General features: G+C 43.5%; 1 protein-coding gene across 8 annotated transcripts in view; it reads left to right on the forward strand.

The window, feature by feature from the left end:
* The window catches only part of PALM2AKAP2 (PALM2 and AKAP2 fusion), a 367,169-nt gene that overhangs the window by 327,715 nt on the left and 12,285 nt on the right, over window positions 1–27,169 (forward strand). For all 8 annotated transcript variants that reach the window (XM_075593635.1, XM_075593643.1, XM_075593698.1 and 5 more), the window contains 2 exons: window positions 11,066–13,484; window positions 23,724–23,908. In XM_075593635.1, coding sequence (XP_075449750.1) covers window positions 11,066–13,484; window positions 23,724–23,908 — 2,604 coding nt within the window. The remainder of the gene's footprint in view (window positions 1–11,065; window positions 13,485–23,723; window positions 23,909–27,169) is intronic.

A 27,169-nucleotide genomic window follows, 5' to 3' on the forward strand; every position in this document is an offset into this window, starting at 1 on the left:
TGAGAAATGTAGAGTTTTACTATTTTTAAGTTGGTGAGTGCCCTACTTCAATATACTGTGAACCTGTGTCACCGCAGCAGGGGAGCTTTTGCATTCTGTTGAAGTAAACGACCGCAGAGGCTTCTCTGCCATGGAGGAGCAACTTGACAGATTTGTGAATTAGAGGTGATTTCCAGCCCTGGTTTGTAATTCTCATGCCTAAAAGTCACAGAATGTTAAAAGGTATGAGGTTAAATCCAGGACTGAACAAAACTGTCTCGAATATATATCTATATTTCTCCAAGTCAGACTCTTGGGGATACTGGAAATATATAAGGATGCGCATTCTATTCGTAAATGGTGGTTACATAGACTTTTGTGAGTTTATCTGTCCTTGCCAAAATACTTGTGTGACCTTCTGATGTCTGTGCATTTGTTATTTCCAAAAAGCTCAGGTCACCAAACAAAGTGCAGTTGCTTTTAACATACAGACGAACCGTGCTCAACTAGACTGATCTATGGGTAATAGTATACTGGACTTGTATGTGGCGTGCTCAGTCTGTGTGTGGACCAGGGTAAAGTAGTCCAATGTCCAGTTCCCCCTGGTATGAGGGGAAAACCTTGAATAGATACAAGAAAAGAAAAAACAGACCAGCACAGCCTGTATAAGAAAAATGTATGGATACAAAAATAAAACTATCGCTCACTTACATGTGAGGAGTAAATACTGGCGAGTGTAGTGTAGCGCGGGCACAGGAACTTTTGTGTCACGGAGATCTTGCTGGCGCTCCAAAGGATTCCGTGCGGCTCTCCCTCCGGCGTTGGCGTCCTGCACCTAATCACTTCTGGGATTTGATGCAGGACGCCAAAGCCGGAGAAACAGCCGCGCTGAATCTTTTGGAGTGCCAGCAAGATCTCCGGGACACGAAAGTTCCTGTGCCCGCGCCACACTACGCTCGCTGGTGTTTACTCACATTTAAGCGAGCGATATTATTTTAATTTTTGTATCCATACATTTTTCTTTTTTCGCAGTTACTTTTTAGTTTGCATTTCAAGAATGAATCTATGAAGAGTAACCTTTTAATGTTATATACAATCAAACGTCACCATAATTTTTCATGTATCAATTGCATCACTGTAATCAGGAGTTCCCTATAATGCAATTAGCAGACACTAGATATTCTGCATGCACACAAGACCGTTCAAGATTCTCTCATCACTGGGACAATGTGTCATCTGAAACCATTTTCCATTCAGGAAGCAGTATAGTTTCTCGAGCAAAATGTTAAATCTTTCAGGGAACCAGGAATAGAAAAAACAAAACACAAAATGCAGAATCTACAGTTTCAATATAAATGAAAAGCAAATTTATATTTCTGCACCGTTTAGTAGGATTGTGCTACCGTGCAGTCTAAGGCTGAGATTATACCCAAGTGCTGCTAGGCGGCCATGGGCGTTCGCGGGGGGCGGGGGGGGGGCAAGAGGTGGCGCTTGCCCCCCCTGGATCCAGGGACACAAACAGGGGGGACAAAGGGTACTGCTTCCCGGGCCCTGTGGGTCAGGCCGAGCCCCCTGCGCGGCCGGGCAACAGTTAATGAAATAAATTTAAAAAAAAAAAGTTTTAAAAAATGGCGCCGATTCCCCGCGGTTCCGGCGCACATGCGCAGGGCAAGCAGGGCCCGCTTCCCCCCGCTCCCAAAGTGGGACGGAGGGGGAAGTACAAGCCAAGCTCCTCTGCGGCCCGCTCCCCCTCCCGCTCCCAAAGTGGGACGGAGGGGGAAGTACAAGCCAAGCTCCGCTGCGGCCCGCTTCCCCTCCCGCTCCCAACGTGGGATGGAGGGGGAAGTACCAGCTCCGCTGCGGCCCGCTTCCCCCCCTTGGCCAGCTTCCCGTGCACCCACCTCCCACGTGCCCCCCGGCCCACCTCCCGTGGCCCCCCCCGAGCCCTCCCGCGCCCCCTCCCCAAACCCACCTCCCGTCCCTGGCAGCTGCCACGGGGATATAGGGGGCAGGAGGGGGAAGCGTCCGGCGACAAGCTGCACCCACCTGGTCAAGGTAAGTCACCCCACCCACTGTCACCATAACCCACTGTCACTGTCATCCACTGTCACCATTACCCACTGTTAACGTCAACCACTGCCAACGTCAACCACTGTCACCCACCCACTCACTGTCACTCACTCAGTCACCCAGTCACTGTCTCCCACCCACCCAGTCACTGTCTCCCACCCACCCAGTCACTGTCTCCCACCCACTCAGTCACTGTCTCCCACCCACCCAGTCACTGTCTCCCACCCACCCAGTCACTGTCTCCCACCCACCCAGTCACTGTCTCCCACCCACCCACTGTCTCCCACCCACCCAGTCACTGTCTCCCACCGACCCAGTCACTGTCTCCCACCCACCCAGTCACTGTCTCCCACCCACCCAGTCACTGTCTCCCACCCACCCAGTCACTGTCTCCCACCCACCCACCCAGTCACTGTCTCCCACCCACCCAGTCACTGTCTCCCACCCACCCAGTCACTGTCTCCCACCCACCCAGTCACTGTCTCCCACCCACCCAGTCACTGTCACCCACCCACCCACCCAGTCACTGTCACCCACCCACCCAGTCACTGTCACCCAGTCACTCTCTCCCACCGTCATTCCCCCACCCACATTCAACATTCACCCACCCACCCACTGTCATTCACCCACTGTCATTCACCCATCCACCCACTGACTCACTGTCATTCACCCACCCACCCACCATCATTCATCCACCCACCCACCATCATTCATCCACCCACCCACCATCATTATCCCACCCACCCACCGTCGTTCACCCACCCACCCACCCACTGTCATTCAACTGTCATTCACCCACCCACCCACTGTCATTCACCCACCCACTGTCATTCATCCACTCATCCACTCACCCACTCACCCACTGTCATTCTACTGTCATTCACCCACTCACCCACCCAGGCAGGCAGACACATGTCTTTTGTTGAAAATATAAAAATAAACAGGTTGCATTGTAATGTTTTATTCTGTATCACAATAAGAAAACAGTTAAGTAAAAGTTGCGCTCTAAAAGATATTTTTTCGTGGTAGGTGCGCTATGGTTTCGGGGGGGGGGGCGGCTATGGGTTCGGGGGGGGCCTGCTCCTTTCATTTGTCCTGGGCCCCATGATTTCTGTTGGCGGCTCTGCCTGGATCACTCGCAGTGCTGGGCTGTTTTTGGCATTTATGGCGCCGTACAGTACGTTTACGGCGCTATAAACGCCAAAAACAGACTCTGGGTGGACCGGGACGGAGGTGGGTGGACCGGGACGGAGGACGGAGGTGGGTGGGTGCCCCTGGCGCCGCGGCAGGCAGCTAGTGCTAGGCTAGCCTATGCTGCTACGCAGGAGGAAGCGCAGCGCACTGTCATTGGTAGCACTCAGGAGTGATTCGGCTCTCATTGGTAACACTACCTACCAATGAAAGCCGTCTCACTCCCAAGTCGGGACCAATCTGTGCCGCAGCCGGGACCGCCATTGCGCTGTGATTATAAATTATGCCCCCCCCCCCCTGAAAAAATTTCTGCGGACGCCCATAAAGGCGGCAGCGCTATTCTGTGACGTCACTCAGCGGGCAGCATCTTGATTTATACCAGGGAGAGAGAGCAGAGGAGACTTGGAGGCGTGGCCGTGAGCGGTTCGCCCTCATTGGCTGAACTGCTCACGTGACACGCCCGTCGCAAGAAAAAACTAAATCCTCTATTTCTACCCCAGCCGTCCTCTCTGTAGCACGGCCGCAGCACGACCGTCGCCAGCGGTATGAGGAGTTCCATAGGATTTTTGGTTTTTGTTTTGCCGGCGCTGCTACACGAGACCACGTGTGCTTTTTTGGGTGTAATCACGGTCTTGCACAACACTGCCTTTAACTTAATGGAAATTTGACTTGTGCCGATAAGAGCCCAAAATCAATCCTTTTGCCACTAGATTTGTTGATCACGGTTTATAGTAAGATGCTATCAGCCACTAATATGTAGTTATGTGGGTGTGTTTGAGAACATGCTTTTTTTTTTTGCTCCGACTTATTGATGTTTAATCCTACATTTAAGCTTCTGTATCAATTACATAAATTCCTTTGGAGAATTTCTTTACAACTATTTATCCTCTGGCGCTACAAGTACATATAATCTTTTCCAGGATCACATTTCTACATAAACCCTACTGATATGTGTGAGAATCTTATTTCCAGAAATGCGTGGGCCCATATTTCGTATTGTCGTATGCTCTAGCGCTGCTTAGTCAGCATGCGTTCATGGGCAAACACTTTAGCCCATCACCCCATTCCCACAACAGAGGCTCTGACTCCCATACCCATAGGCTCTGACTCCAGCAGCAGTCATACTAAATGTCCATGGGGAATACTACCATACCCTGGAAACATTGTGGGTTTTTTGTGGTGGGCACAAACCCCAGCTAAGATTAGGAGGGGACCCCTTTTATGTCTTGTCCAGGCTAGTATAACTTGCTTTCCACACTACCCAGAATCTGAGGAACTGCCCCAATGTTGGCTCCACACTCCACAGTTACTGCCATAAATAGAGCTTTATGCCCTTCCCCTCAATACTCGACTAGCACACTCTCTATCCACCTTTAAGACCCACCTTAAGACACACTTGCTTAATGAAGCATATGAGTATCTACATAGCTAATACTAACCTGATACATGAAGCTTGGCCCCCTGCAGACGCAATTATCAGAATACCCTCCTGTCTCTGTACATTAATGGCGCTATATAAAGACACATACATACATACATACATACATACATACATACATACATACATACATACATACATAGAACAATTGGAGAGAAGAAGGCGGTGCAGCTGCCTACGTCAGTGAAACAGACCGGGAATCCTCTGGATCAGCAAACTATAAGTGCATTTAAGTACATTTAAACGGCAAAAAAAAAAACGTTCACTTTGCATAGAGTGAACGTTTTTGTTTTTTGCCGTTTAAATGTGCCAATAAATCTATAGTTTGCTGATCCAGAGGATTCCCGGTCCGTTTCACTGACGTAGGCAGCTGCACCGCCTTCTTCTCTCCAATTGTTCTTTGCCAGCACCTTGGTAGGAGCACGCCGACAGCGCCAGGATCCCACACACCAACAGTGAGTTATGCATTGATTTGTTCCGGGTTTCTTCTTGCAAAGTGTTCCTCAGTGAAGAGGTTATAGAGGGTCCGGATACCACTGTGTTATAGTGTGGCTACGTGGGATTTCATTTACATTGCGTTGTATATACGTCCCAACATGGCATTTGTGCCTGATCTAGTCTGAGTAGCGTCGATGAGGGAAGTGGTGTCCCCATTTCTCCAGAAGTACATGCATGCATAAATACATACATACATACATACATACATACATACATACATACATACATACATAAGCCATGGGAGAAACAAACAGATACAAGATAAGCCCTCACTGCCCCTGTCTGCTTAGCCAGAGGGGACAGGGTTAACAGCATGAGGAAAATAAACTTCAAAGACCACCTGGAGTTCATCAGTCCACCCCCTGAATGTCAGCCTGAGGTACTCTGTGCTATGCTGCCGGTTCATTTCTACCAGAGAATCTCTGGGACATAACACCCAAGTAGGGTTGCCAGGCGGCTTCTCCAAAAATACAGGACAAAACGGTGAAAGGTGCGACGCGCGCGGGAATCGTTGCTGAGGAAGAATGTTATTTATAGATGACCTGACTTACGTAATTTTTTTTCTATATTTCACTTCAAGTATTCACCAAATTGCACCAATTTATATTCTATTTTCTCAAAAGTCTTGGAAGGGAGTGCCCTTCCTTGGATTTTTTTAGGAAATAGAGTATGAAATGATGCAAATTGGTGTATGCTTGGAGTGAAATTTAGAACAAAAGACGTAATGGTCAGATCATTTATAAATAACTTCGCTGCAGTCGTGCTGTACATTACTGTGCACTGTACAGCACTTAGTCGCTCACCTACTGTCTCTGTAAGTTTCCCATTAAACCTCTTAGATTGTAAGCTCTACGGGGCAGGGATTTCCTTTCCTATTGTCTGATTTTGCTGCACTTATTGTATAATTATAATTCCCTGTACTGTATTCTTTGTGAAGCGCTGAGTACACTTTTGGCGCTATATAAATAAAGACATACAATAAAATACATGGCGAGCAATACTGATCTTAATGCTGCTCCCACAAATTCCAAGATTGTTGCACCCACGCTCATCCTCTCAACCTCTCAACCCCGCTCATCCCCTCCCCCTCTCCTCCCTTCTCTCTCGTCCTCTCACCCCCTCCCCCTCTCATCCCTGCTCATTCATTCCCTCTCTCTCCTCTCTGCTCTCTCTCTCCTCTCTCTTTCTCTCTTTCTCTCCTCTCTCTCCCAGGACAAAACAGAACAAATACACACGTGACACAGCCTCACCTCTCTCTGCTTCATGCTTTTTCTACGCTCTTTGGCCCCACCTCCATCCTGATTTGCAGCAGCAGCCAATCAGGATGGGGGAAGCTGCCCAGCCCCCTTGCAGCAGCAGCCCTGTTCTATCCCTTCTCTGGGGAAATCCCCCGATTCCAGCCACCCCGCCGTCAAATGCCGCACACATACATGTCCGGTATTATCTCTCATTTTTTACCGGACAGAGTAGCCAAAAGCTGGACAGTCCGGTTCAATATTGGACACCTGGTAACCCGACACCCAAGTCGCCAAAGGGTGTCACAGTTTGCTGCCATTACAGGTACTCAATTATTGGGCTGGGTAAAGTATTTCAGATGGATATTGAAGCATTGCCATCTTCACACATTATCCTGCTCTCAGAGCTCTACCTCTGCAAAATTCCACTTGCTTCTTGCCAAACGCACACTCCTTTAATTAATAAGCGGCTATCCGAAACAGACCAAACTTCGCACCCCCTGTACCTTTATATTTTCACTTACCCTTCCTTTTATAGACTGTAGGCTCTTTTGACAGGGCCCTCCTTACCATTCTGGTTACAGTGTATGTTTATATTTGTTACTTATTGTTTCGTCCTCCAACCCGATTACACTGCGCTACAGAATATGTCGACGCGTTCGAAATAAATGATATTTAGGGAACTCTGGGATTTCACAGAGCGAATTCCTGACCAACTTCTAAAGGCTGATGGTCCCCCTTTTTAAAGTGAAACTTCTATGCTCGCACCTACCATATGAAAATTTCCCTTGGAGTAAATTGCCTTGTTGGTAACGGAAGTGCACTTCCGAAAGGGACGTCAGTGTTGGCAGCTCGGCACGCATCCGCAGAGGCCTCCGCAGCAGCAGCAGCATAGGGCCACACACAGAGAGAGAGAGACAGACGCATGCACAGAAAAAGATGCACGCACAGACGCACAAGGAATTCACAGTTCGTATAAATATAGAAGTGCAAATAGCTAAAACAGAACGTGCATGCTCGGCGCACACCCCCTAAGGCCGAGTCCACGGTCCCTGCTGGCGTGCTGAGGCGCAGGGAAAGCGGGTGCTTTCCCTGGCCTTGCGGTTGCTTACCGCAAGCGCTCTCAGCAGCCGTCAGGGGGCGGTCCGGGGGCGGTCGCGTCACTGGCCGGGGGCGGGCCAGTGACGTCACGGAGCTGGTTCGCCCTCATTGGGCGAACCGCTCACGTGACCGGCCTGTCTCGCCGGCAAGCGGGGGAATTTTAAATTCCCCCAAGACCTGCGCTTCCGCAAGCGCGCGTAAGCGCAGGTGAGCCCCTACTAAAGCCGCTCTAATTGCGGCTGTAGGGGCTCAGTGCTGAGCGGTAGCGCGCCTCAGCGCGCTTCCGCCAGCAAGCAAGTAACATGGCCGAGGCCTTAGTCTCACTTCTTTGCGTTTTGTCACTGAAATTGTGTTTTTTATTTTTCATTGAAAACATCACCATCATAAATACAATTTCAGTGACAAAACCGTGACAAATGACAAAAGTTTAACTTAAAATGCGCGTGCTCGGCATACTGTACACATCCTTTTTTATTTTAAAAAGGAGGCATCCCTCTGACTGAACAGCAGCCCCCTCTATCCCTATTCTGCCTCTCGTCAAATGGTCCAGAGAATCTGCGTAAATATAATTTATTCATTATATGTATCCTCTCTATGGAACCTTTTCTGGTTTTCCATTGACAAATTGTTTCCATATACTGTATATACACTGCATCTAAACTGTGAGAGTCGTGAATGTGAACAATTGTGCACTGTTATGTAGTTACAGTAGATCAGTGTTTGATTTATGCCCCATTGGAGAAGACTGTGACGTGAAAGTAAGAACTACCTAGCTCTTGGAGGGGGCAGCACTACATTTAATACAAATGGCTCTGCAATGTATTGCATGCCACCGTTGCACAAAATGAATCAATAACTTATCAGTATAATTGGCTAGGTCAAAAAAAGGTGACATTACTCTCACAGCAAAAAACATTTTGTGTGTGTGTGCCCTGTGAAATAGGAATATGTATTTCATCTGGTTGTGTAAAATTCATGCTTATCTGTTCAGCTACGTGCGATTTTAGGAAGAGATACCGGCGGTGCACAACTACCAAAAATAAAGGGCTGAAAAGCATGAAAAAGAAATACTGCAAAAAAGATTTAATTAACATATGGTACAAAAATCGGAGGGCAAAGCATCTCCAACGCCTTTCATGTCCTAACAGCGATTTGATCAGAATGGTATCAAAAAAGGAAAAGAAAATGTTGACACTGACCTGTTTATTTATAAAAATGTTTTACCAGGAAGTAATACATTGAGTCACCTCTCGTTTTCAACTATGTCCTGCAGATCGTAGCTTCTGAAAACTGGCTTATAACAAAAAGCGAAGACGAAAAATCTTCTAATGCATTTGGTATCCGTGGAGCATTAAAAAAAAAAGGGGGGGGGGGTACATTTGTGATTTGAAACAACAATTTGCCAATTGCATACATCAAAAAAAAGAACCACCATGCACACCCATCAATTCTCTAATAATAATAATAATATGCACGAGTAAAAAAAACAGAAAAGGAGAAATATTATCAGCCGATGCTGCTTGGAATCTGGACAGTCGGCATATATAGTAGATCATAGAAACAAAGCGATGAAGACATATGGCATTAGTGCATCGAAAAATGGCTTTTTTGTCCTGATGAAGGTCCAAATGAATGTCATCTCTTTGAATTCATACAATATTTTTCTTCATTTTGTGTGCTCAGGATTTTTGTTTCCATTTGCATACGTTACATTGGTTCTAAGTGGGACTACACTTTTAAGGAAGATTAGTAACAGACGTTGCAGATGAAATGGACTCAAGTTGGGCAAATGTTCAAGTTGGGTGTCCTAGTGTTTGAATGAAGGCATTAAAGCCCACATTTATTAAGCAGTGCTATGTCGTAAGCAACGTGAAGACACCTTACAGACTAATGTGCTGTAAGGTTTCTTCCAGCACCAGAAAGTTTCTTATGACATAGCACTGCCCTGTAAATATTTGGCCTTTGTCAATTTCACTTTTGTCTAATTGGTGTTCAATTGGTGTGAGCAATGGTGAATAGTTATGGAAGGATTATAATAATGTAGTGTAAACTTGCATTTGTAATTTTTTTTTTTTTTTTTTGCATGGATTAAATCTACCAGGCTTGACTTGGCATTCATTTTAATGCCCAAAGCTTGGTATCAATTAGTATAAATGTTTTGAACAAATGTGAAATGGCAAAGAAGGTGTTAAATGGAAACACACATTGACAGTTAAATATTCCAATATGCCTTGGTAAGTAAGACTGCTGCTTCAAAGCTAAAACCAGCCGGAAAAATAATGGTTCAAAGGAGTGACAAAGTCCTAGCCCTGATGGAAGTGAGCAGCAGACAAAACAAAGACCGCTTGGGTGAAGTAACTTCCAACACCATGCTCATACAGTATGGTAGGTCATGTGTTATTGCCTAGGGACAGCAATGGCATGCAGAGAATTTACCATGCATCCTGCCGTACCACTGTTTACACGATCTGCAAGAAATGCAAACCATTAATAATGAAGAGACGTCTTTTTCAGGGCATAATGTGTTTTGGTTTTGAAGGCTTTTCTGGAAAACATCTATAACAAAACAGTTCTGTTTTACTAAGCAAGTTGTTATATGACTGCAATCTACACTGGCTAAAGAATACAATGGGCGTGATGCATAGCATTTTAAATACCCTAATATAATTGAAAATTTTCAGTATTCTTTTTATATTGCATGATTAATGTATATATCTAATATCTCTGCTAAGACTATTGGGGTGAGTTTCTTACATTTCACAGAGATTATTATCTGGGCAGTTAACCTCAGCACATGCCTTATGTGGGACATAATGGGTTTTTAGGTGTCTTCCAGGTAAAGAAATATGTCCCTATTGAATGGTCTGTAAAACCAATTCTAGTATATGAGGCAGAAGTAGGTAAAGTGACTTTCACAAGGATACAGAGAAAAGGGAGTTATCCTGAAATGGTGTCTCCACCCTCAACGGCTACTTTGTATCTTCTGCTCTTTTCTTCCTCTTTACTTTATACCCATTTCATTTGTGACTTCTATTTACAGGGTGTCCACATTACACGAAGCACAGACATTAAAGTAAATACACTGTGCCCCTCTTGGTACAGTATATGCCTGTACACCCTGTATATTTTCAAATTGATCACCAGAAAATCACCTACAAGATATTGCTTATAAGAAATTATTTGACTTTGCTAGAAATGTGTCTAGTTGTTCCATTATAAGTTAGCACAGCCTGTGATGAATCTACACCTTTTTGTTACTTGCATTCAGTCATATTTATTCGATCATGCAAGCTGTTTAGCTGGGACTCCTAGCATTCAAGTGAACTACTATTGATTCTGGCCAATTAATAGTTATATAACTGTGTAAATGTGGTTGTACTGTTGAAATCAAGACATTTGTATGTTTGTTCATGATGCCTTTGAGACCGACTTATTATTGGGAAATAATGAGAATACAATGTTCTAATGTTTAGCTTCATGCCAAAGGAAAGCCTTCGGTTTACAGCACCATAATGGCATGACCGAATGTTTACACTTCTTTTTTTTCTTTTAGAAACCTCAGATTCCAGAGGATGATATTAAGTTAAAGGAGGACAGAGATCAAAATAGTGCCAACCTTTCAGACCCTGCAACCTTTATCTTGACAAGCAAACAAACTATGGAGATTGATGTTCCAGTCTCAGAACACAAAGGTGTTACATTGGTGACTCCAGATGATCCAATGGACAATCAGACTGCTTTACTTTCTGCTGTTACCAGCCACAATGGACTAAAGGACCGGCATGAGTCACTAGATAGTGATGTGGCTAAAGAGATCAGATATCTAGATGAAGTGTTGGAAGCAAACTGTTGTGATTCTTCTGCAGACAACACTTTTAATGGTTCACCATCTCCTGAACCTTGTGTTATAACAGTCGATGGCTCTGGTCCTTTTGTCGGTGTTACAAATTACACACTTTCCACTGGGATGGAAACCATATCAGTGGACCGTAAGCCACTCCCTGTACTAGAAGTAAATGAGTCCAGTGAAATGATGGAACCAATTAAGATTAATGGCCACTCTCCAGGTGAATTGAAAGAGGAACATGGTAATGGCTTCACATATCCAGCGAGTCCAAATTCTTCAACCAGTTCACGGAGGTCATCCAAGGATGGGGAAATTACTTTAACTACTATTAAAAAAGAGGCAAAGTTTGAGCTGCGTGCATTCCATGAAGAAAAGAAGCCATCAAAATTATTTGAGGATGTCAATGAGAGAGAAAACTTCAGGGTGAGGAAAGTAAGACCTTCAGAGGAGGCCTTGGAGTTAGAAAAGGAGAGACTTGATCTCATCAAAAACCAAGCTGTGAAAAAGAATCCCAGCATTGCAACCAAGTGGTGGAATCCACCACAAGAAAAGACTATTGAGCAGCAGTTAGATGCAGAGCACCTGGAATCGCACATGAAGTACAAAGAACGCAAACAAAAACAGCAGCAACATGGAACTTTGCCACCTGCAATCAAGAATAATCCCGTTCCTCTTGTACCTTCTGAGCCAACCACTGTGAAAACGGAAGACGTGGTCATTGAGCAAATAGACTTTTCAGCTGCAAGAAAACAGTTTCTGAACATGGAAAATATAAATCCGGCTAACTTCAAAGTACCACCAAAGAGACCAATTACTCAAAATCTTTATTCGGTAAAGCCTTTCTATAAATCAAGCCATGCTGGCAAACCTCAGTCATCTGTCACCATGACAAATCCATCAATTCTGCATGTTCAAATAGCAGAGGTTGAAGCAGATGAAGTACCTGTGGTGAAAGCTGAGAACATTAATTGCATTTCTAACGATCAGCAATTGGGCATTCAGAGATGTATGATAGAGCCGTCAGCAGAGCATTCCGATGACGAGAACTTGAGTGGGAAGTTATCAGAGACATTGGCAGATGACCGTGAATTCTTGAGCGCCAGAGCATCTTTTACTGTTGTAAAGGATGATGAAAATGAATTTTCAGATCATTTTGCCAGGTCTGTCATTGTCAATAATCTACCAGAGGAGCTGGACTCCGGTTTGGATGACCTATCTGTGAAGTCCCAGGACACTACAGTCATGGAAACACTTTCAAATGACTTCAGCATGGATAATATCAGTGACAACAGTGCATCAAATGAGACTATGAATGCCCTGCATGAAAATTCCCTTGGAGATTTCTCACAGCCCCAAACACCTCTTAATGACACCCCTATCGAATTCACACTAGAGGGAGGCTCCAAGTCCTTTAGTGATCAAGGGTTTTATTCCCCATCTTCTGCAATGCCTGACTCCATTCTGTTGGATGATCAGCTAGAATATCATGCTGGGATTTTGGTTCACAGTGTAATTCAACAAGCTCTAGCAGAGCAAGCTGAGAGAACAGGTTACACTAAAACAGAAGATTCTGAAGAGTGTGTCTACTTTGAAGATCATGATAAATTAAAAGAGCAAAAAGTGGTAGTAAGCACTTCTACACCACCTCTTAGCCCAGAGAGTGAACAAGATGCAGTATTTGAACTACCTCAGGTTTGGTCTCCAGTGCAAGAAAAAAGGGGTGTGACACTGATACCAGAGATTCCAAAAGAACAAGACTTTGAACTCTGGCAAGAGAAAACCCTTGAACATTCTCCAATACCTCCAGTCAATGATAAAGATAGTGTTGAAGAAATTAAGCAAGAGGTGAGCTACTTCAGCAAGTACTCTCAAGCTGCTGAACTGAGAAGCACTGCTTCAATCTTGGCAACACAAGAGCCAGAGATAACGGTGGGACCCTTTAAACTAAGGTCAAAGAAACAGCGAACATTATCTATGATTGAGGAAGAGATTAGAGCTGCACAGGAGAGAGAACAGGACTTGAAGAAACAGAGACAAAGTCAGATCATGCAAGGTCCACAAAGCCCATCTAGCAAGAACACACCTGCAATACCAACCAGAACAGTGTCCTACAAGACAGCTCCTGGTAAGTCTGCTAAAATATTGTTCAGCATTCTAGTAAACCATTGATAGGAGACAGAAAATGGCAATTTGCATAGTGTGGGGTATGTCTATAAGAGCGCCATTATCTGCTGAACGTTTGACTGCTGTGGTGTATTAATAATAAACACTCAGTGGTGCCTCAAAGTGGAGCTCTTAACTAAGCCACAAATGAACATACTAAGTTAGATATAGACTGTATCATGCCCCAATGCAAAATTCCTGGACGGTTACCCAAAATGATTATTGTTGCATAAGACTAATCACTTAAATTGACTAATTGAAATCTCACAGATTAAATCTAGAGACTGTTATTGCTTGATTAATCGTTGAAAATAAAATGGAATAGAATATAATTTATTTCAAAATTGAGAGGCTACAAATTGTTTCTTTGGATGTTGGATGAGGGTCAATTATCATACACCTACAAATGATTAATACATAGGAACTGACATTATTACATATCCTGCTGTAAGTAGATGAGAATGCTGTTTAAAGCAGAGAAGTAGCTTCATCATGGACCTTGTGGCAAAATCTGTTTCTTTTAGATATTCTGAAACTGTGACAAAAACACCACATCCTGCTGCTCAATTTAGGGTACTTTAGTGTTCATGTGGAAAGCGAGGTGTGCATAGTCACTGCCCGCTTTTAACCACAAAACAGAATGTAAGGTTTTTGTGCTTCATTTTCTGTCTCACTAAATTACATAAACTTTCAAGCGCCTCGTTGAGTCGCAGCGTCAAATGTTCAGACTATCCAAAAAGTCTGTGCAAAAGGTATCCAATGTGGTAAATCTGGGCGCACAAAAAATCTGCGGTATATTAAACGGCTCAAAAACCCTCTCTGCAGTGGATGAAACAAGAGATAAAGAGAACAAAGCGTAAAACCATTTACTGATAAAAATAAGTAAAAAATAAATAAATAAAAAACCCTTGCAGATTTCACACACAAGTGTAGGTAAGCCTTTAGCGCGTGTAAAGGTCGCCCGGAGCCTTCTTTGGGTGCGGTACAGGTATTGGCGTTCTCCCAGAGCTCCACTCTCTGCTCCCACAATCGCTTCTGCCAGCGCCCCAAATGGGCGATTGGAGAGCTGTATTTGGGAAGCACTGTTGAGTCCTTATACGCCGGCGGGCGACCCTTCATGTGACGGGGGATCTGGCAGAAGTGATTGTGGGAGTGGAGAGTGGAGCGCTGGGAGAACACCAATAACTCAACCGCACCCAACCAAGGCTCAGGGTTACCTTTTTATGCTCTAAAGACTTTATACTCACCTACACTTGGGAGTGAGACGTATGAGGTTTTTTTTCTTTTTCTTGTTTCTCTTTTCCATATGTGCTGAGTATTTCTCCCTTCGTATGGAATAAGTGACATCCACTGCAGTGAGGGTTTTAAAGCTGCAGTTCAGTCTCCCGTTTTTTTTTTTTTTTTTTTTTTACTTCAATAGTTTCAGTTGTGCAATCTCTACTTACCTAAAAAAAAACTGCATAGCTGCCGGTCAATTCGTTCAACGTCTATTGATTGGCAAAGTTTGGCGACATCTTTAAATATGGGGAATGTAAATCGTTGCTATAGGAACAAGCATGCTTGTTAAAATAGAATACAAGAAAATTGGTCTTTCAAAGTTGTTGTTTTTAAAACAGAAAATGCTAAAAGTATTTTTTCTTACTACAGAACTGATTTATTAAAAAAAAAACACACATGCAGGATATTACATGAACTGCAGCTTTAAACCCATTTAATATACCCCAGTTTTTTGTCGCCCAGATTTACCACATTGAACAACATTTTACAGTTGTCAAGCCACTTTTTACAACAGGTCATAACTTCATTCTCTCACCTTTTCAATCTGTGGAGCTAGAAATAAAAATAAAAAAGGGCAAAGTCACAGCCAGATGACAGAAGTCTTTACCTCACAATCTGTATGAAGCTGCTTACCAAGATGTGTTTCTACTTCATGTACCTTGGATCACCTACAGACTATCACTAATTGCAGGAGCACCGGTAACTATATAATTTTAGACTTTTTATGGTGAGCAGCAGATTTCTCTATTTTACACTTTCAGTTTGTACTGTTTGTTAAAACAGAGAAATCAAGTCTGTCTACTCCAGCATGTTGTAGCCCAGACTCTTTATTTTCATAATATTGTATACATTTGGCAGAATGATGGGATCGCTACATTTTACAAAATCGGGCCCATACACATCTCCTGTAACAGGATCACATTACATCATTGAACTTTATTTTGTTGCCTTTTATGTGTTCTTCCCGTCTGGGTCTATGCCATCTGTGGGAAATTACAAACCAATTAGCTCACTGGAACAGGGTTCACAAAACAAATGCATGCTATGTACATAAGTATTATCTGCTAAATCTCTTCTCAATAGAGGCTTTTCTACAAAGCACCAATGGATAAGCCCACATTGAACTAATAATGGGAACTGGGAAAAAAACAGCCGTCAACAAAATGAAAAGCCAAACCTCGGGTGCCCACTCTCTCTCTCCAATGAGTGTGACAAATCCAAGATTACCTATAATTAATGCTTGCTGCCGTAACATTGCTAGGAGTACACTGGTCACTGTAAACCACAACTAAGGTTTTTTTCAAGGAGCATTGCTGCAGAATTTTTAATTTATTATTATTTTTTTTATTTTTTTGAACAAATCTGAATCGATGATGCAGGGTTTTCGACAAGGGGAATAGCTGGGAGACGTGTTGGCCGACAAGAGCTGGGCGATGCTGGAGGTTTGGCCCACCCAAAAACCTGGCCAACGTCCGCATTGTGCCACTGGGGCATCTCCGTGCGGGAAGCAGTTGTTAGGGGGGAGGCTCCAAGGTTGGGGTTGTGAGCAGGTAGACCTCAGGATAGTAGGGAGAGAGGAGCACTCCCTCTCCGCCAGGTAAAATGATTAGAGGTGGGGGAGGAGGGGTGAGAGAGGGGGGTTTGAGTGATGGAGGAGAGAGAGAAAATGAATATGAATGGGGGGGGGGCGGTACTGAGGAGAAGGGAGTGTAAGAGAGAGAGGGGGGACTCGTAGCCCCGCTGATGGGTGGAGACTAGGCTTGGTGGCCTTGGGGTAGCAGAGGAATTTTGTTTGCAGCTTTATCCACATCAACCATTACTAAGCATATTAATAACTTAACTGAAGCATTGCATATAACAAAAAGAAAAAAGAATGATATGCAACTTGTATCTCTGTTTATAGCAGTGATATTTCATAAGACATTTCCTGCCACAACTTGTTAAGTATGGCTCTTTAGCGCCTATTCAAGTGAATGGGCTGTAAGGTATCTTCCTACACGGAAGGTGTCTTCTGGAGTAGCACTTACTGTACTAGTAGATATGGGGCAGAATCTACACACCATTTATGTTTTTTTTATGGTGGCGAAGAAATTATTCATACTTTCATATGTGTATTAGTGGTGCACTCAACACATCACCCTCTCTTTCTGTTTCTCCATCTTTCTTTCCCTCGCTCCCTCTCCTTTGCTTAACCTACTTGCCACTGGAGAGACCCTGATCTTCCTGAAGCCCTTTGATAGATTAAAACTATACAGGCATACCCCGGTTTAAGGACACTCACTTTAAGTACACTCGCGAGTAAGGACATATCGCCCAATAGGCAAACGGCAGCTCGCGTTGCACCTGTAAGCACGTCCTGAAAAACAATACCGGCTCCCTATCTGTACCGAAGCTGTGCGTAAGCTGGGAGACTATAGAGCCTGTTACAAATGTAAATAATGCATCAGTTATGCACGTATATGACGATTGCAGTCAGACAAGTATATCTTTGCGGAAAAACATTCAGAATGTGAACAAGGAAGTGCAGCTTTTCATGACAATATGTAATTTTGATGCCAATATCCTCCAAATCCGCTTCAGCTAGGGTCATTGTTTTGATCTATTTATATGTTTTTGGAAGCTATACTACAGTATGTTTGTCTCCTTAATGTTGTAGTGAAAAAATGTAGTCAATGTATTGAACCTGATCCGTTTTAAAGGGATAGTTCCTCTAAGGACAGGGGCATGTTTTGATGTGGCTAATGTATTTCAAAACTAAATGGACAGGTATATATATTTTTAAATTATTTATTTTGGGTATAGGACTTTATTTATTTTGGGTATAGGTATAGGTCAAACCTAGAGGCACATTCTTAATTATGTTTTCTTTGTAAAAATAATTGACAATCATTTGTCAAACCTATAACCATAAGTAGCTAATGTGCATAAATCCCAAGGCCAGACCCCCAAAAAGGATATCATATTTGTTTTGTCACATAATACAAATAAATAAATGGTTTTTTTTTAAGGATGATTTGAATGTCTTTGTAAACCAATTACTTAAAAGTAAAAAAAATAAATATATATATCTATATATATACGCACACGCACCCATCCACTCACCCACTAGGGGGATTGCACCTTCAATGGACCACCAAGAAACATATGCATAGATGTAATAATATAGACAATTATCTTGTTTACCTTAAGCTCGAAACTATGCTTTATATACTGTATTTAGCAACATTTTAAAATGTCAGCAATATTCATTAAACTAGTTACTGAAAATCATTTTTTTACACAGTCTAAAAGAAATCGACATTTAAAAGCAGCAATCCACACTTCGGTGTGTGTGTGTGTGTGTGTGTGTGTGTGTGTGTGTACATATACACATACATCGAAGAGTATGGATTGCTGCTTTTAAATGTCGATTTCTTTTAAACTGTCTAAAAAAAATATTTTCAGTAACTAGTTCAATGAATATTGCTGGGAAAAAAAACAGATATTTACTGTAGATAAGGTAGAGTGTTAAGTGTTTATCTACAGAAAATATCTGGGGTTTTTTTCCCCTCTCTCCACACTGTTTTAGCCATTGAATCCTTTGTATATCAGTATTGCTTGACCTGAAGAAGAGAGGATAACTCTCAAAAGCTTGTCCTATGACATAAATTGTTAGTCCAATAAAAAAAGGTATCACCGAATACTGAAGAACTCATTTATTCTGATATATATATATATATATATATATATATATATATACACTACCTGCACCAGAACTCCTCCTTATTCCCTGACCTCCGTGATCCCCTGGTTCCCTTGGTCAGGCACCAGGTGAGGATACCTGCCATTCAGACACAAAATGGCTGTGGATATAGGATGTTGCCGCTTTCTATTGGTTTCCCTGGCAGCCATTTTTAAGAAAAGAATAAAACATTCAAATCATTATTTATTTTTTACCAGGAACCCGGATGAGCTCTGGGAACCCCCAAGTTCAGGTTAGCTTTAAAAAACAAACAACAAAAAAACAGTTTGGGGGAATGGCTTCTTTAAGTCTGTGAATCGCACATTGTAACATCCCAGGGCCGGCTAGAAAAAATTGTGGGTCTCGGTGCAGGGCAGTGGTGCGGGGCCTCTTACCTTCTCCTGCGCGATCTCTTTTTGTCAGTGTCCTTCCTCGTGGCGTCCCGTTGTCATGGCAATGCAACGTCATTTGACGTCGTGGCGCCACGAGGATACTGATGGCAAGAGATCTCACAAGCGAAGGCAAGAGAGTCACAGAGGCCCCGCGCTCTCCCACGCCAACCGGTTTAATTGTTGTGGGGAAGAGTTCGGGGCTCGGTGCAGTGGCACCGACTGCACCGCCATCAAGCCAGCCAACATCCCTATCCCCTATAAGATGATGGGAATAAATGTTTGGCCACTAAAATAACAGAGCAGTCAAGGACATGTAAACCTATGAGTTGCTTTTATGGTAATAAGATATTTGATGTTTTCTCTCAGCAAAGAATGAAAGGGATTTCCAGCGGGCATTATTATGTTCTGCTTAACCCAAGTCTCCGTAGGTGATTTGTAACTGTGTTGCTGGTGTGTGCTATTCTTGGATATGCTGTCCCATGCTATCTTGACAGCCCATCCCAGCTTCCAGTTGTGAAGATAAGCAGAGCTGGCTGGCAGATACAGGACCTTGCAAAGCCCTGCCAGAAACTAACATCAGACAGATGTGCAGGGAGAAGAGAGGTCCCAAGGAAATAAGGGAGAAGGAATGAGAGGAAGTAGACAGGATTTGGAAATGCCATTGCTTATGGGAAACAGAAACTTACTGGAGGCGTACATTCTGTAACCTTTGCCCAAATCTCATTTTTAAGTAACGCTCCAGATGCAGCAAACGTTATTTCTCCCACTGGTGAGGTATTCAGTGACATTCCGCGTTATCACTGCACTTCAATCCTATGACAAATGTGTGATATTCTAAATAACTTGATTTCAGCGGGTGCAATAACCTTAGCTACATCTGTACTTTCTATTCCTTAGTAAGAGGCAGATTTAATCAGTGCTGGAATGCATTTTCATAAAGCAGCAAAAGGTGAAATTTTCTGTTTTTTTTTTTTTTTAAATCTATTCTGTAGTATTGGGTAACACTTACTCTAGATATCTTTTTAAATTGTATCCTTTGATTTCTATAGCAGGCTTTAGCACACCTTCCAAGCAGTGCAAGATGTTTGCAACACTTTTTTTCTTTTTTGTGATAATTTGTTGCCAATGTTCCCAGCAGTTTGGTCTGTAAACTGCAAACATCGATAATGTTATCTTTGTAGCTGCAGTGGATGCATTGTATGCTAGCAGATCATGATGAAAAGCAGGGTCGCAGACCAGTCTGAGACATGTGAATGTTCTCCCAAGTTAGATTTTTAGTCTTGGCAATATAAGGATACATTGTAGCTGCTGAGTTACACTTAGTGAAGCAGCCATTATGTTAGTTACAGATTTATAACAGGAGCACCAAACGATTGCCAGCTTAGGTAATTGGTAATTACACATTGTCGCATGCTTTACATATAACAATATGAAGAATAAAAAGGGGGGAATGTAGTATTCGGTGCTTTTAAGGTCTGTAACATGTCTAATAGCTGTAAGACATGATCTGGCTCTGCAAGGAGCACGCTGGAAGACGTGTTATACTTGTAACTTAAGCGTGTTTTTTATTTTAAACTTTAGCATGAGCTCAGCAAGGAAGATCTCATTCACAGAAGCAGTACTCCGTTAAAGATGCAGTTCCACCTGCTACCAATGTAAAATATTCGCACGGTTTTGTTTAATGGCTAAAAAACGGTTGGTTTCTGGATTTTATGATACTGAATACATCTCTTGGCATTACCTGCGGTGCGCTGTGTCTTTCTGCGGACGCAGAGTTTGACTTTGAACATTGTGACTCAATATATAAAACTATTGAGTAAACTAATTTATTTCCCTTTCCATGTGATAAACAAACACATTTATAGTTTTGCTTTAGCAATTGTGAGTGTGATTAGATGTACTGTATAGAGACATTTTTACTTCACAATCTTCTGCCATAAGACAACTTCCAACGTCAGAAGACCCCTTGCAGACCATTCAAGTCAATGGGCAATGTCTTCCAGTGCCATAAAGTAATTTATTGCAGATTGCTGTTTGCGCCCCCCTGTCTGCTCTCCCCCCCGACCCCCGCCCACTTACTGCTCTCTGGCTTCGTCGGCATCATATGACGTTATGTTGCCATTTGATGACGCCGCGTCGACGAAGAGCCGGCTGAGAGCAGGTAAGAAGTTATAGAGGCCTCACGCCTCTCCCAGCATTTAATTGAAATGCCTTGGGGAAGAGCGCGGGGCCTCTGCTACAGTAACGCCCCCCCCCCCTTTAGATAATCCTGCCCCCCCCTTAGATGATCCTGCCCCCCCCCCAGTTTGCGCACCCCTGGACTAGAGTCTCCTTACTAATATCACTCCCTGTGTTCACTATCTGAAACTATAACTACTTTTCCAGAGCTATTTTATACAATCATAACGGATTGAGCATGAATAGTCTGACCTCTAGTGGCCATTTACATACTTATCCTGATGTTTCTTTGCTAAAGAAGATGCCATCAGTCCAAAAATTCTATGGATACAAATTCCGTAATCCAAAGTACTCTAAATGATTTTGGCACCTTGTCTGTTTTTTCTCTCTCCATTTCTTCATAGAGCTTATATTATATGCATTAAATCAAACGCAATGTTTCCTGCAGAGCAAATGATGGCTCTCTGTCCAGGATCTCAGGCCCTAGGACTGCAGCCATGACCTGGGTTCCAAGTTGTTTAGCTGCGGGCATTCTTTTGAGAGGGGTGAGGGCCCACCTGTGCAATTTCCCATTCAGCATGTGTCCACTAGAGAAAGGGTCCTGTTTGACCAATCACTGAAGTCGCACCCATCTTTGGGTTGGATTGGTCCATCTTTCGCCATCAGCCTGTCGGGTCCCCTCGGACTCAGGTTCTGGGACATTGGTCCCACTCCTCCCCCCCCCCCTGTCATCAGCTTTACTTTTATTCCCCCAAAGTCTAAACATTACAAGTAGATATCTCTGTACTTCCACATCATATAGGACATGGTTGCAGTCACCCCACAAGGCTTAAAAAGTTAATTGAAAAGTGACCATAATCAGCTGTCGAAGTGTGATCGTATTGAAGGGGGGGAACAGCGTACCACTACTTTTTAAAAATGTATTCACAAGTCCACATTACCACTACTTGTCTCGTTACACATGTCCTTTTTCTATTGAAAGACCTGGTTTTATTGTAGGAAACCTCCTTCCCTTTCTACTTTCTAAGCCTCAATACTGAATATGAAGTAAAATTTTGGGCACCAATCCTAAGAAAAGACCTTATGGAACTAGAGAGAGTGCAGAGAAGAGCCACCAAATTAATAAAGGGGATGGACAATCTAACTTATGAGGAGAGGCTAGCTAAATTAGATTTATTTACATTAGAAAAGAGGCGTCTAAGAGGGGATATGATAACTATATACAAATTTATTCGGGGACAGTACAAGGAGCTTTCAAAAGAACTGTACATCCCACGGGCAGTACAAAGGACTCGGGGGCCATCCCTTCAGGTTGGAGGAAAGGAGATTTCACCAGCAACAAAGGAAAGGGTTCTTTACAGTAAGGGCAGTTACAATGTGGAATTCATTACCCATGGAGACTATGATGGCAGATACAATAGATTTATTCAAAAAAAGGTTGGACATCTTTTTAGATGGGAAAGGTATACAGGGCTATACCAAATAAGTAAACATGGGAAGGATGTTGATCCAGGGATTAATCCGATTGCCAATTCTTGGAGTCAGGAAGGAATTTATTTTTCCCCTTATGAGATATCATTGGATGATATGTCACTGGGGTTTTTTGTTTGCCTTCCTCTGGATCAATAAGTAAGTATAAATATAGGATAAAGTATCTGTTGTCTAAATTTAGCATAGGTTGAACTTGATGGATGTCTCATCTTCTATGTAATACTGCATTCGTATTTCTGAAATTGGTCCGATTTTAGCTTTTTACTGATAAAGTCGGACCTTTTTGTGTCTGGCACAATGACGCGCCTTTTTTTTTTTTCCCCCAAGCCATTTTCACCATTTACCTTCATTCAAACTATTCTCGTGGAAATTGACTAACACCTTTTCAATAAAATAACTCGTCGGAAAGTCGAGCAAAACAAAACATTCTAGAATGTAGACGGTTTGTAGTAATTATTTTTTGGGTACGGGTTGTTTCTCTTTACCCGTAATTGCTCTGCAGTTTTTCTGAATTGTAGTTCAATGGGCAAAGCAAAGAGTCTCTAGAGGACTGATTTTAACTCCAGCAAGCTTTCATCACTCTATCTATTTAAACAGATGACACTACTTAACGATTAAATTGCAGAAGATGGCAATGTCGTTTGTGGGTTTTTTTACCGCCACGATGCATTATAGTGCAGCTTCCCGAGATACTTACCTCCATATGTATCTCTGCTTTTGAAAGCTCTGGCAACATGTGGGCCAATAGGAAGCCGAACCTGATGACGTCACAGCTTCCTATTGGCCCGCAGGGTGCGGGAGTTTGAAAAGCGGCCATTACATAATCCCTGCTAGCCACCCAAAGCAGCTACTGGCACCTACCACAGAGCTCTGTATCTCCGGAAGCAGGGGGTCCCCGGAGCTGATAGCAGGGGGTCCCCGGAGCTGAAAGCAGGGGTCCCCGGAGCTGAAAGCAGGGGGTCTCCAGAGCTGGACCCCATTCATATGTTAAAACATGTTTTTAAAAATGCCCACTTGGATTGTCTCTTTCACGCAGAATTTTAACTGAAGCAATATATGGTCATTTACAAATACTCAAGACGGCTATACCATTGGGTCATCACGTTTAATAACGCTTGTTTTGTTTCTTATTATTCTTCAGGAAAGATTGAAAAAATCAGGACTCCTCCTTCTTCTTCTCCAATAGGGGAATGTTTCCCCGTGCAACCTGATCTCCTCTTGGAAGAGGCGGCTGGATGCCAGCGCCCTAAAAACCTCATGCAGACACTTCTGGACGATTATGAGACCCACAAAAGCAAGCGGCGAGATAAAATGGATGACTCCAGTGTAAGTATACCACTTATTTCTGTAGCAGCTCATTAACGGACCTTCTCATTAAACATCCTATAAAATATTTTAAATAAATTTAGTGTGTGTGTGTGTGTGTGTGTGTGTGTGTGTGTGTGTGTGTGTGTGTGTGTGCATACATAAATACATACAGTTGGAATTAATAAAATATATTAATAAAATTAATATTAATAGAATATAAAAGCACAAAGGATCAGCGCCGCTCGTTTTTTCCATTTCTTGAGAAGGCCCCTTACATTGGGACTGAAACCATCTACTCCCCCAAAACCACAAATCACCAACCACTACAGCAAAAATGGAAATTGAACACATACGTAGAGCAAAAGGAGTGTATTTGGAAACATGCCATAGGTCTGCGTGATTTTAACTGAATTCATGCTATGTACAGTATAACAAAGTGTTTTGTTAAAATATTTGCAAGAGCAATATAGGAAGTATTTAGTCACGTTCTCCCCACATTCATTATTAAGTTGAGTTCACGTGCTCATAATTCAGTTGTGTATAATACTGCTAAATGCACCAGAGCAAGAGTCGCACCCCTGTGTTTATAGTGGGAAGTCGTTACTACATTAACAACGTTTTAATGGCTTCTTGCCATATTGAATAGGGCCCATTGTCACAATGCAAATAACATCTATTCTACAGGGAGCATTTGAATAATACATGATGGCTGCTTGTTCACACAGTAAATCAGTGTAGGTTATAAATAGTTCTGATATGTGGCATTTTCTAAAATCCAACCCAAGAATAGTAATGTTTTTTGTATCTTCACAATTCTGGTACAGTATGTTACAGTTCGATATGAGCTCATGATATTGTAAGTTATGGTGCATTTTATAATCACAGTATTCTTGTGTTTAATAAACCATGAAATACTCGTACTTCATTAAAAGTATAGTCACACCATGGGTTGTTACTACAAAATATCCCCACTCTTTGTATTATGGTTTGTTTGTATAAAAGTTCATCATTTTATTCATTGTATTGTATGTCTTTATTTATATAGCGCCATAAATGTACATAGCGCTTCACAGTAGTAATACATGTTGTAATCATATAAATAACAGATAATATAAATAACAGGTCATGGGAATAAGTGCTTCAGACATAAAAGTAACATTAAGGAAGAGGAGTCCCTGCTCTGAGGAGCTTACAATCTAATTATACATACTGTAGTGCCCACAGTTATTCTAACACAAACCAGTGGCAATCGCCAAAAAGACCCAGGTACATGCTGGAAACATGCCTTAAACTAGACCCAGCATTTCTGCATTGATTAATGGCCCATCAGATTAACAGCGGGGGTCCCTGGCAGCCCCATTCAAACTGAATGGGACTGCCAGGGACCCCTGCTGTGTTAATCCTATGGGTCATTAGTCAATGCAGAAATGCCTTAAACTTGCCTTAAACTAGCCAGGTTACACCCAGCACATACGCAGAATGTAACCGGGCTAGTTTAAGGCAAGCTTTAGAATACTCGTGGTCTCGTCTGTACATATATTCATCCACCCTTCCGCTAAATCTGGACTGTACGCATAAATACAGATGTAACACACTTCATTGCTCCTACTGATAGCACAACATATCCCGTTATAACGCAAAATATCGCCGATTCAATGGCAGCGCTGGTGTAAAATATCACAACACATCCCAACACTAATCACCAGAGGGAGCAATACAGACTGCTATATCTGTATATATTGGATATCTTTATTTATATAGCTCGCACATTGAACTCCACTTTACAAAGACAATACAGTATAGGGAATTATAATACAGTAAGCGCAACAGTCAGACAATGGGAAAATGAATCCCTGCCCCAGAGAGCTTACAATCTAAGTGGTATGTTGGGAAACATAGAGACCGCAGGTGAGGGAATAAGTGCTGTAGATGGCCGTGCTTGACAGGAGTGACTGTGGGACAGTAGCCATGATTATAGATGAGTGGGAGACTTTATTTAACAGGATGGTTTTCAGGCTTTGTCTTAAAGGTGGGGAGAGAAGGTGCTTGGTGTATACTGAGTGTGACGGAGTTCCATGGGTAAGGTGCAGTGAGGGAAAATGTTTTAAGGCTAAGGCCCCGCTCCCTCAGTCAGCGCGCCCGCACTGCAGACAGGCGGTGCGCTGACAGGCAATTGACTACTACTTGCGGTCTGTAGGGAGCAGGAGATACAAATTTTCTGCCTCTTGCGCATCACCGCTCCCTCCTCCCGAGCCGGCCAAAAGTTAACAAAAAAAAAAGCTGTGTGTGCTGTGCACGCGCATAGTAAGTGAAACTTCTTCGACTTTTGTCACAGAAATTGTGTTTGTGATGGTTTAATTAAAAATCAAAATACAATTTCTTTGACAAAACGCAAATAAATTTGGACTTAGAATGTGCGTGCTCGGCACACATCCCCTGTATTAGCTATTTGCACTAAGCGTGAATTCCTCGTGCGTGTGACTGTGTGTGTGCGTGACTGTGTGTGTGTGCGTGACTGTGTGTGTGTGCGTGTGACTGTGTAGTGTGTGCGTGTGACTGTGTAGTGTGCGCGTGTGACTGTGTGTGTGTGCGCGTGACTGTGTGTGTGCGTGTGTGATGTATGCGCACCCATCCTGCACCTTGCATATGCCCCTGCACCTCGCATATGCCCCTGCACCTCGCATCACCCCCCTGCACCTCGCATCACCCCCCTGCACCTCGCATCCCCCCCTGCACCTCGCATCACCCCCCTGCACCTCGCATCACCCCCCTGCACCTCGCATCACCCCCCTGCACCTCGCATCACCCCCCTGCACCTCGCATCACCCCCCTGCACCTCGCATCCCCCCCTGCACCTCGCATCCCCCCCTGCACCTCGCATCACCCCCCTGCACCTCGCATCACCCCCCTGCACCTCGCATCACCCCCCTGCACCTCGCATCACCCCCCTGCACCTCGCATCACCCCCCTGCACCTAGCATCACCCACCTGCACCTCGCATCACCCACCTGCACCTCGCATCACCCACCTGCACCTCGCATCACCCCCCTGCACCTCGCATCAAAACCCCTGCACCTCGCATCACCCCCCTGCACCTCACATCACCTCCCTGCACCTCACATCACCTCCCTGCACCTCCCTGCACCTTACATCATCTCCCTGCACCTCACACCACCCCCCTGCACCTCACATCACCCCCCTGCACCTCACATCACCTCCCTGCACCTTTCATCACCCCCCTGCACCTCACATCACCTCCCTGCACCTCACATCACCCCC

Source organism: Ascaphus truei, chromosome 1 (genome assembly GCF_040206685.1).
Source record: "Ascaphus truei isolate aAscTru1 chromosome 1, aAscTru1.hap1, whole genome shotgun sequence".
NCBI classification, from domain to species: domain Eukaryota; kingdom Metazoa; phylum Chordata; class Amphibia; order Anura; family Ascaphidae; genus Ascaphus; species Ascaphus truei.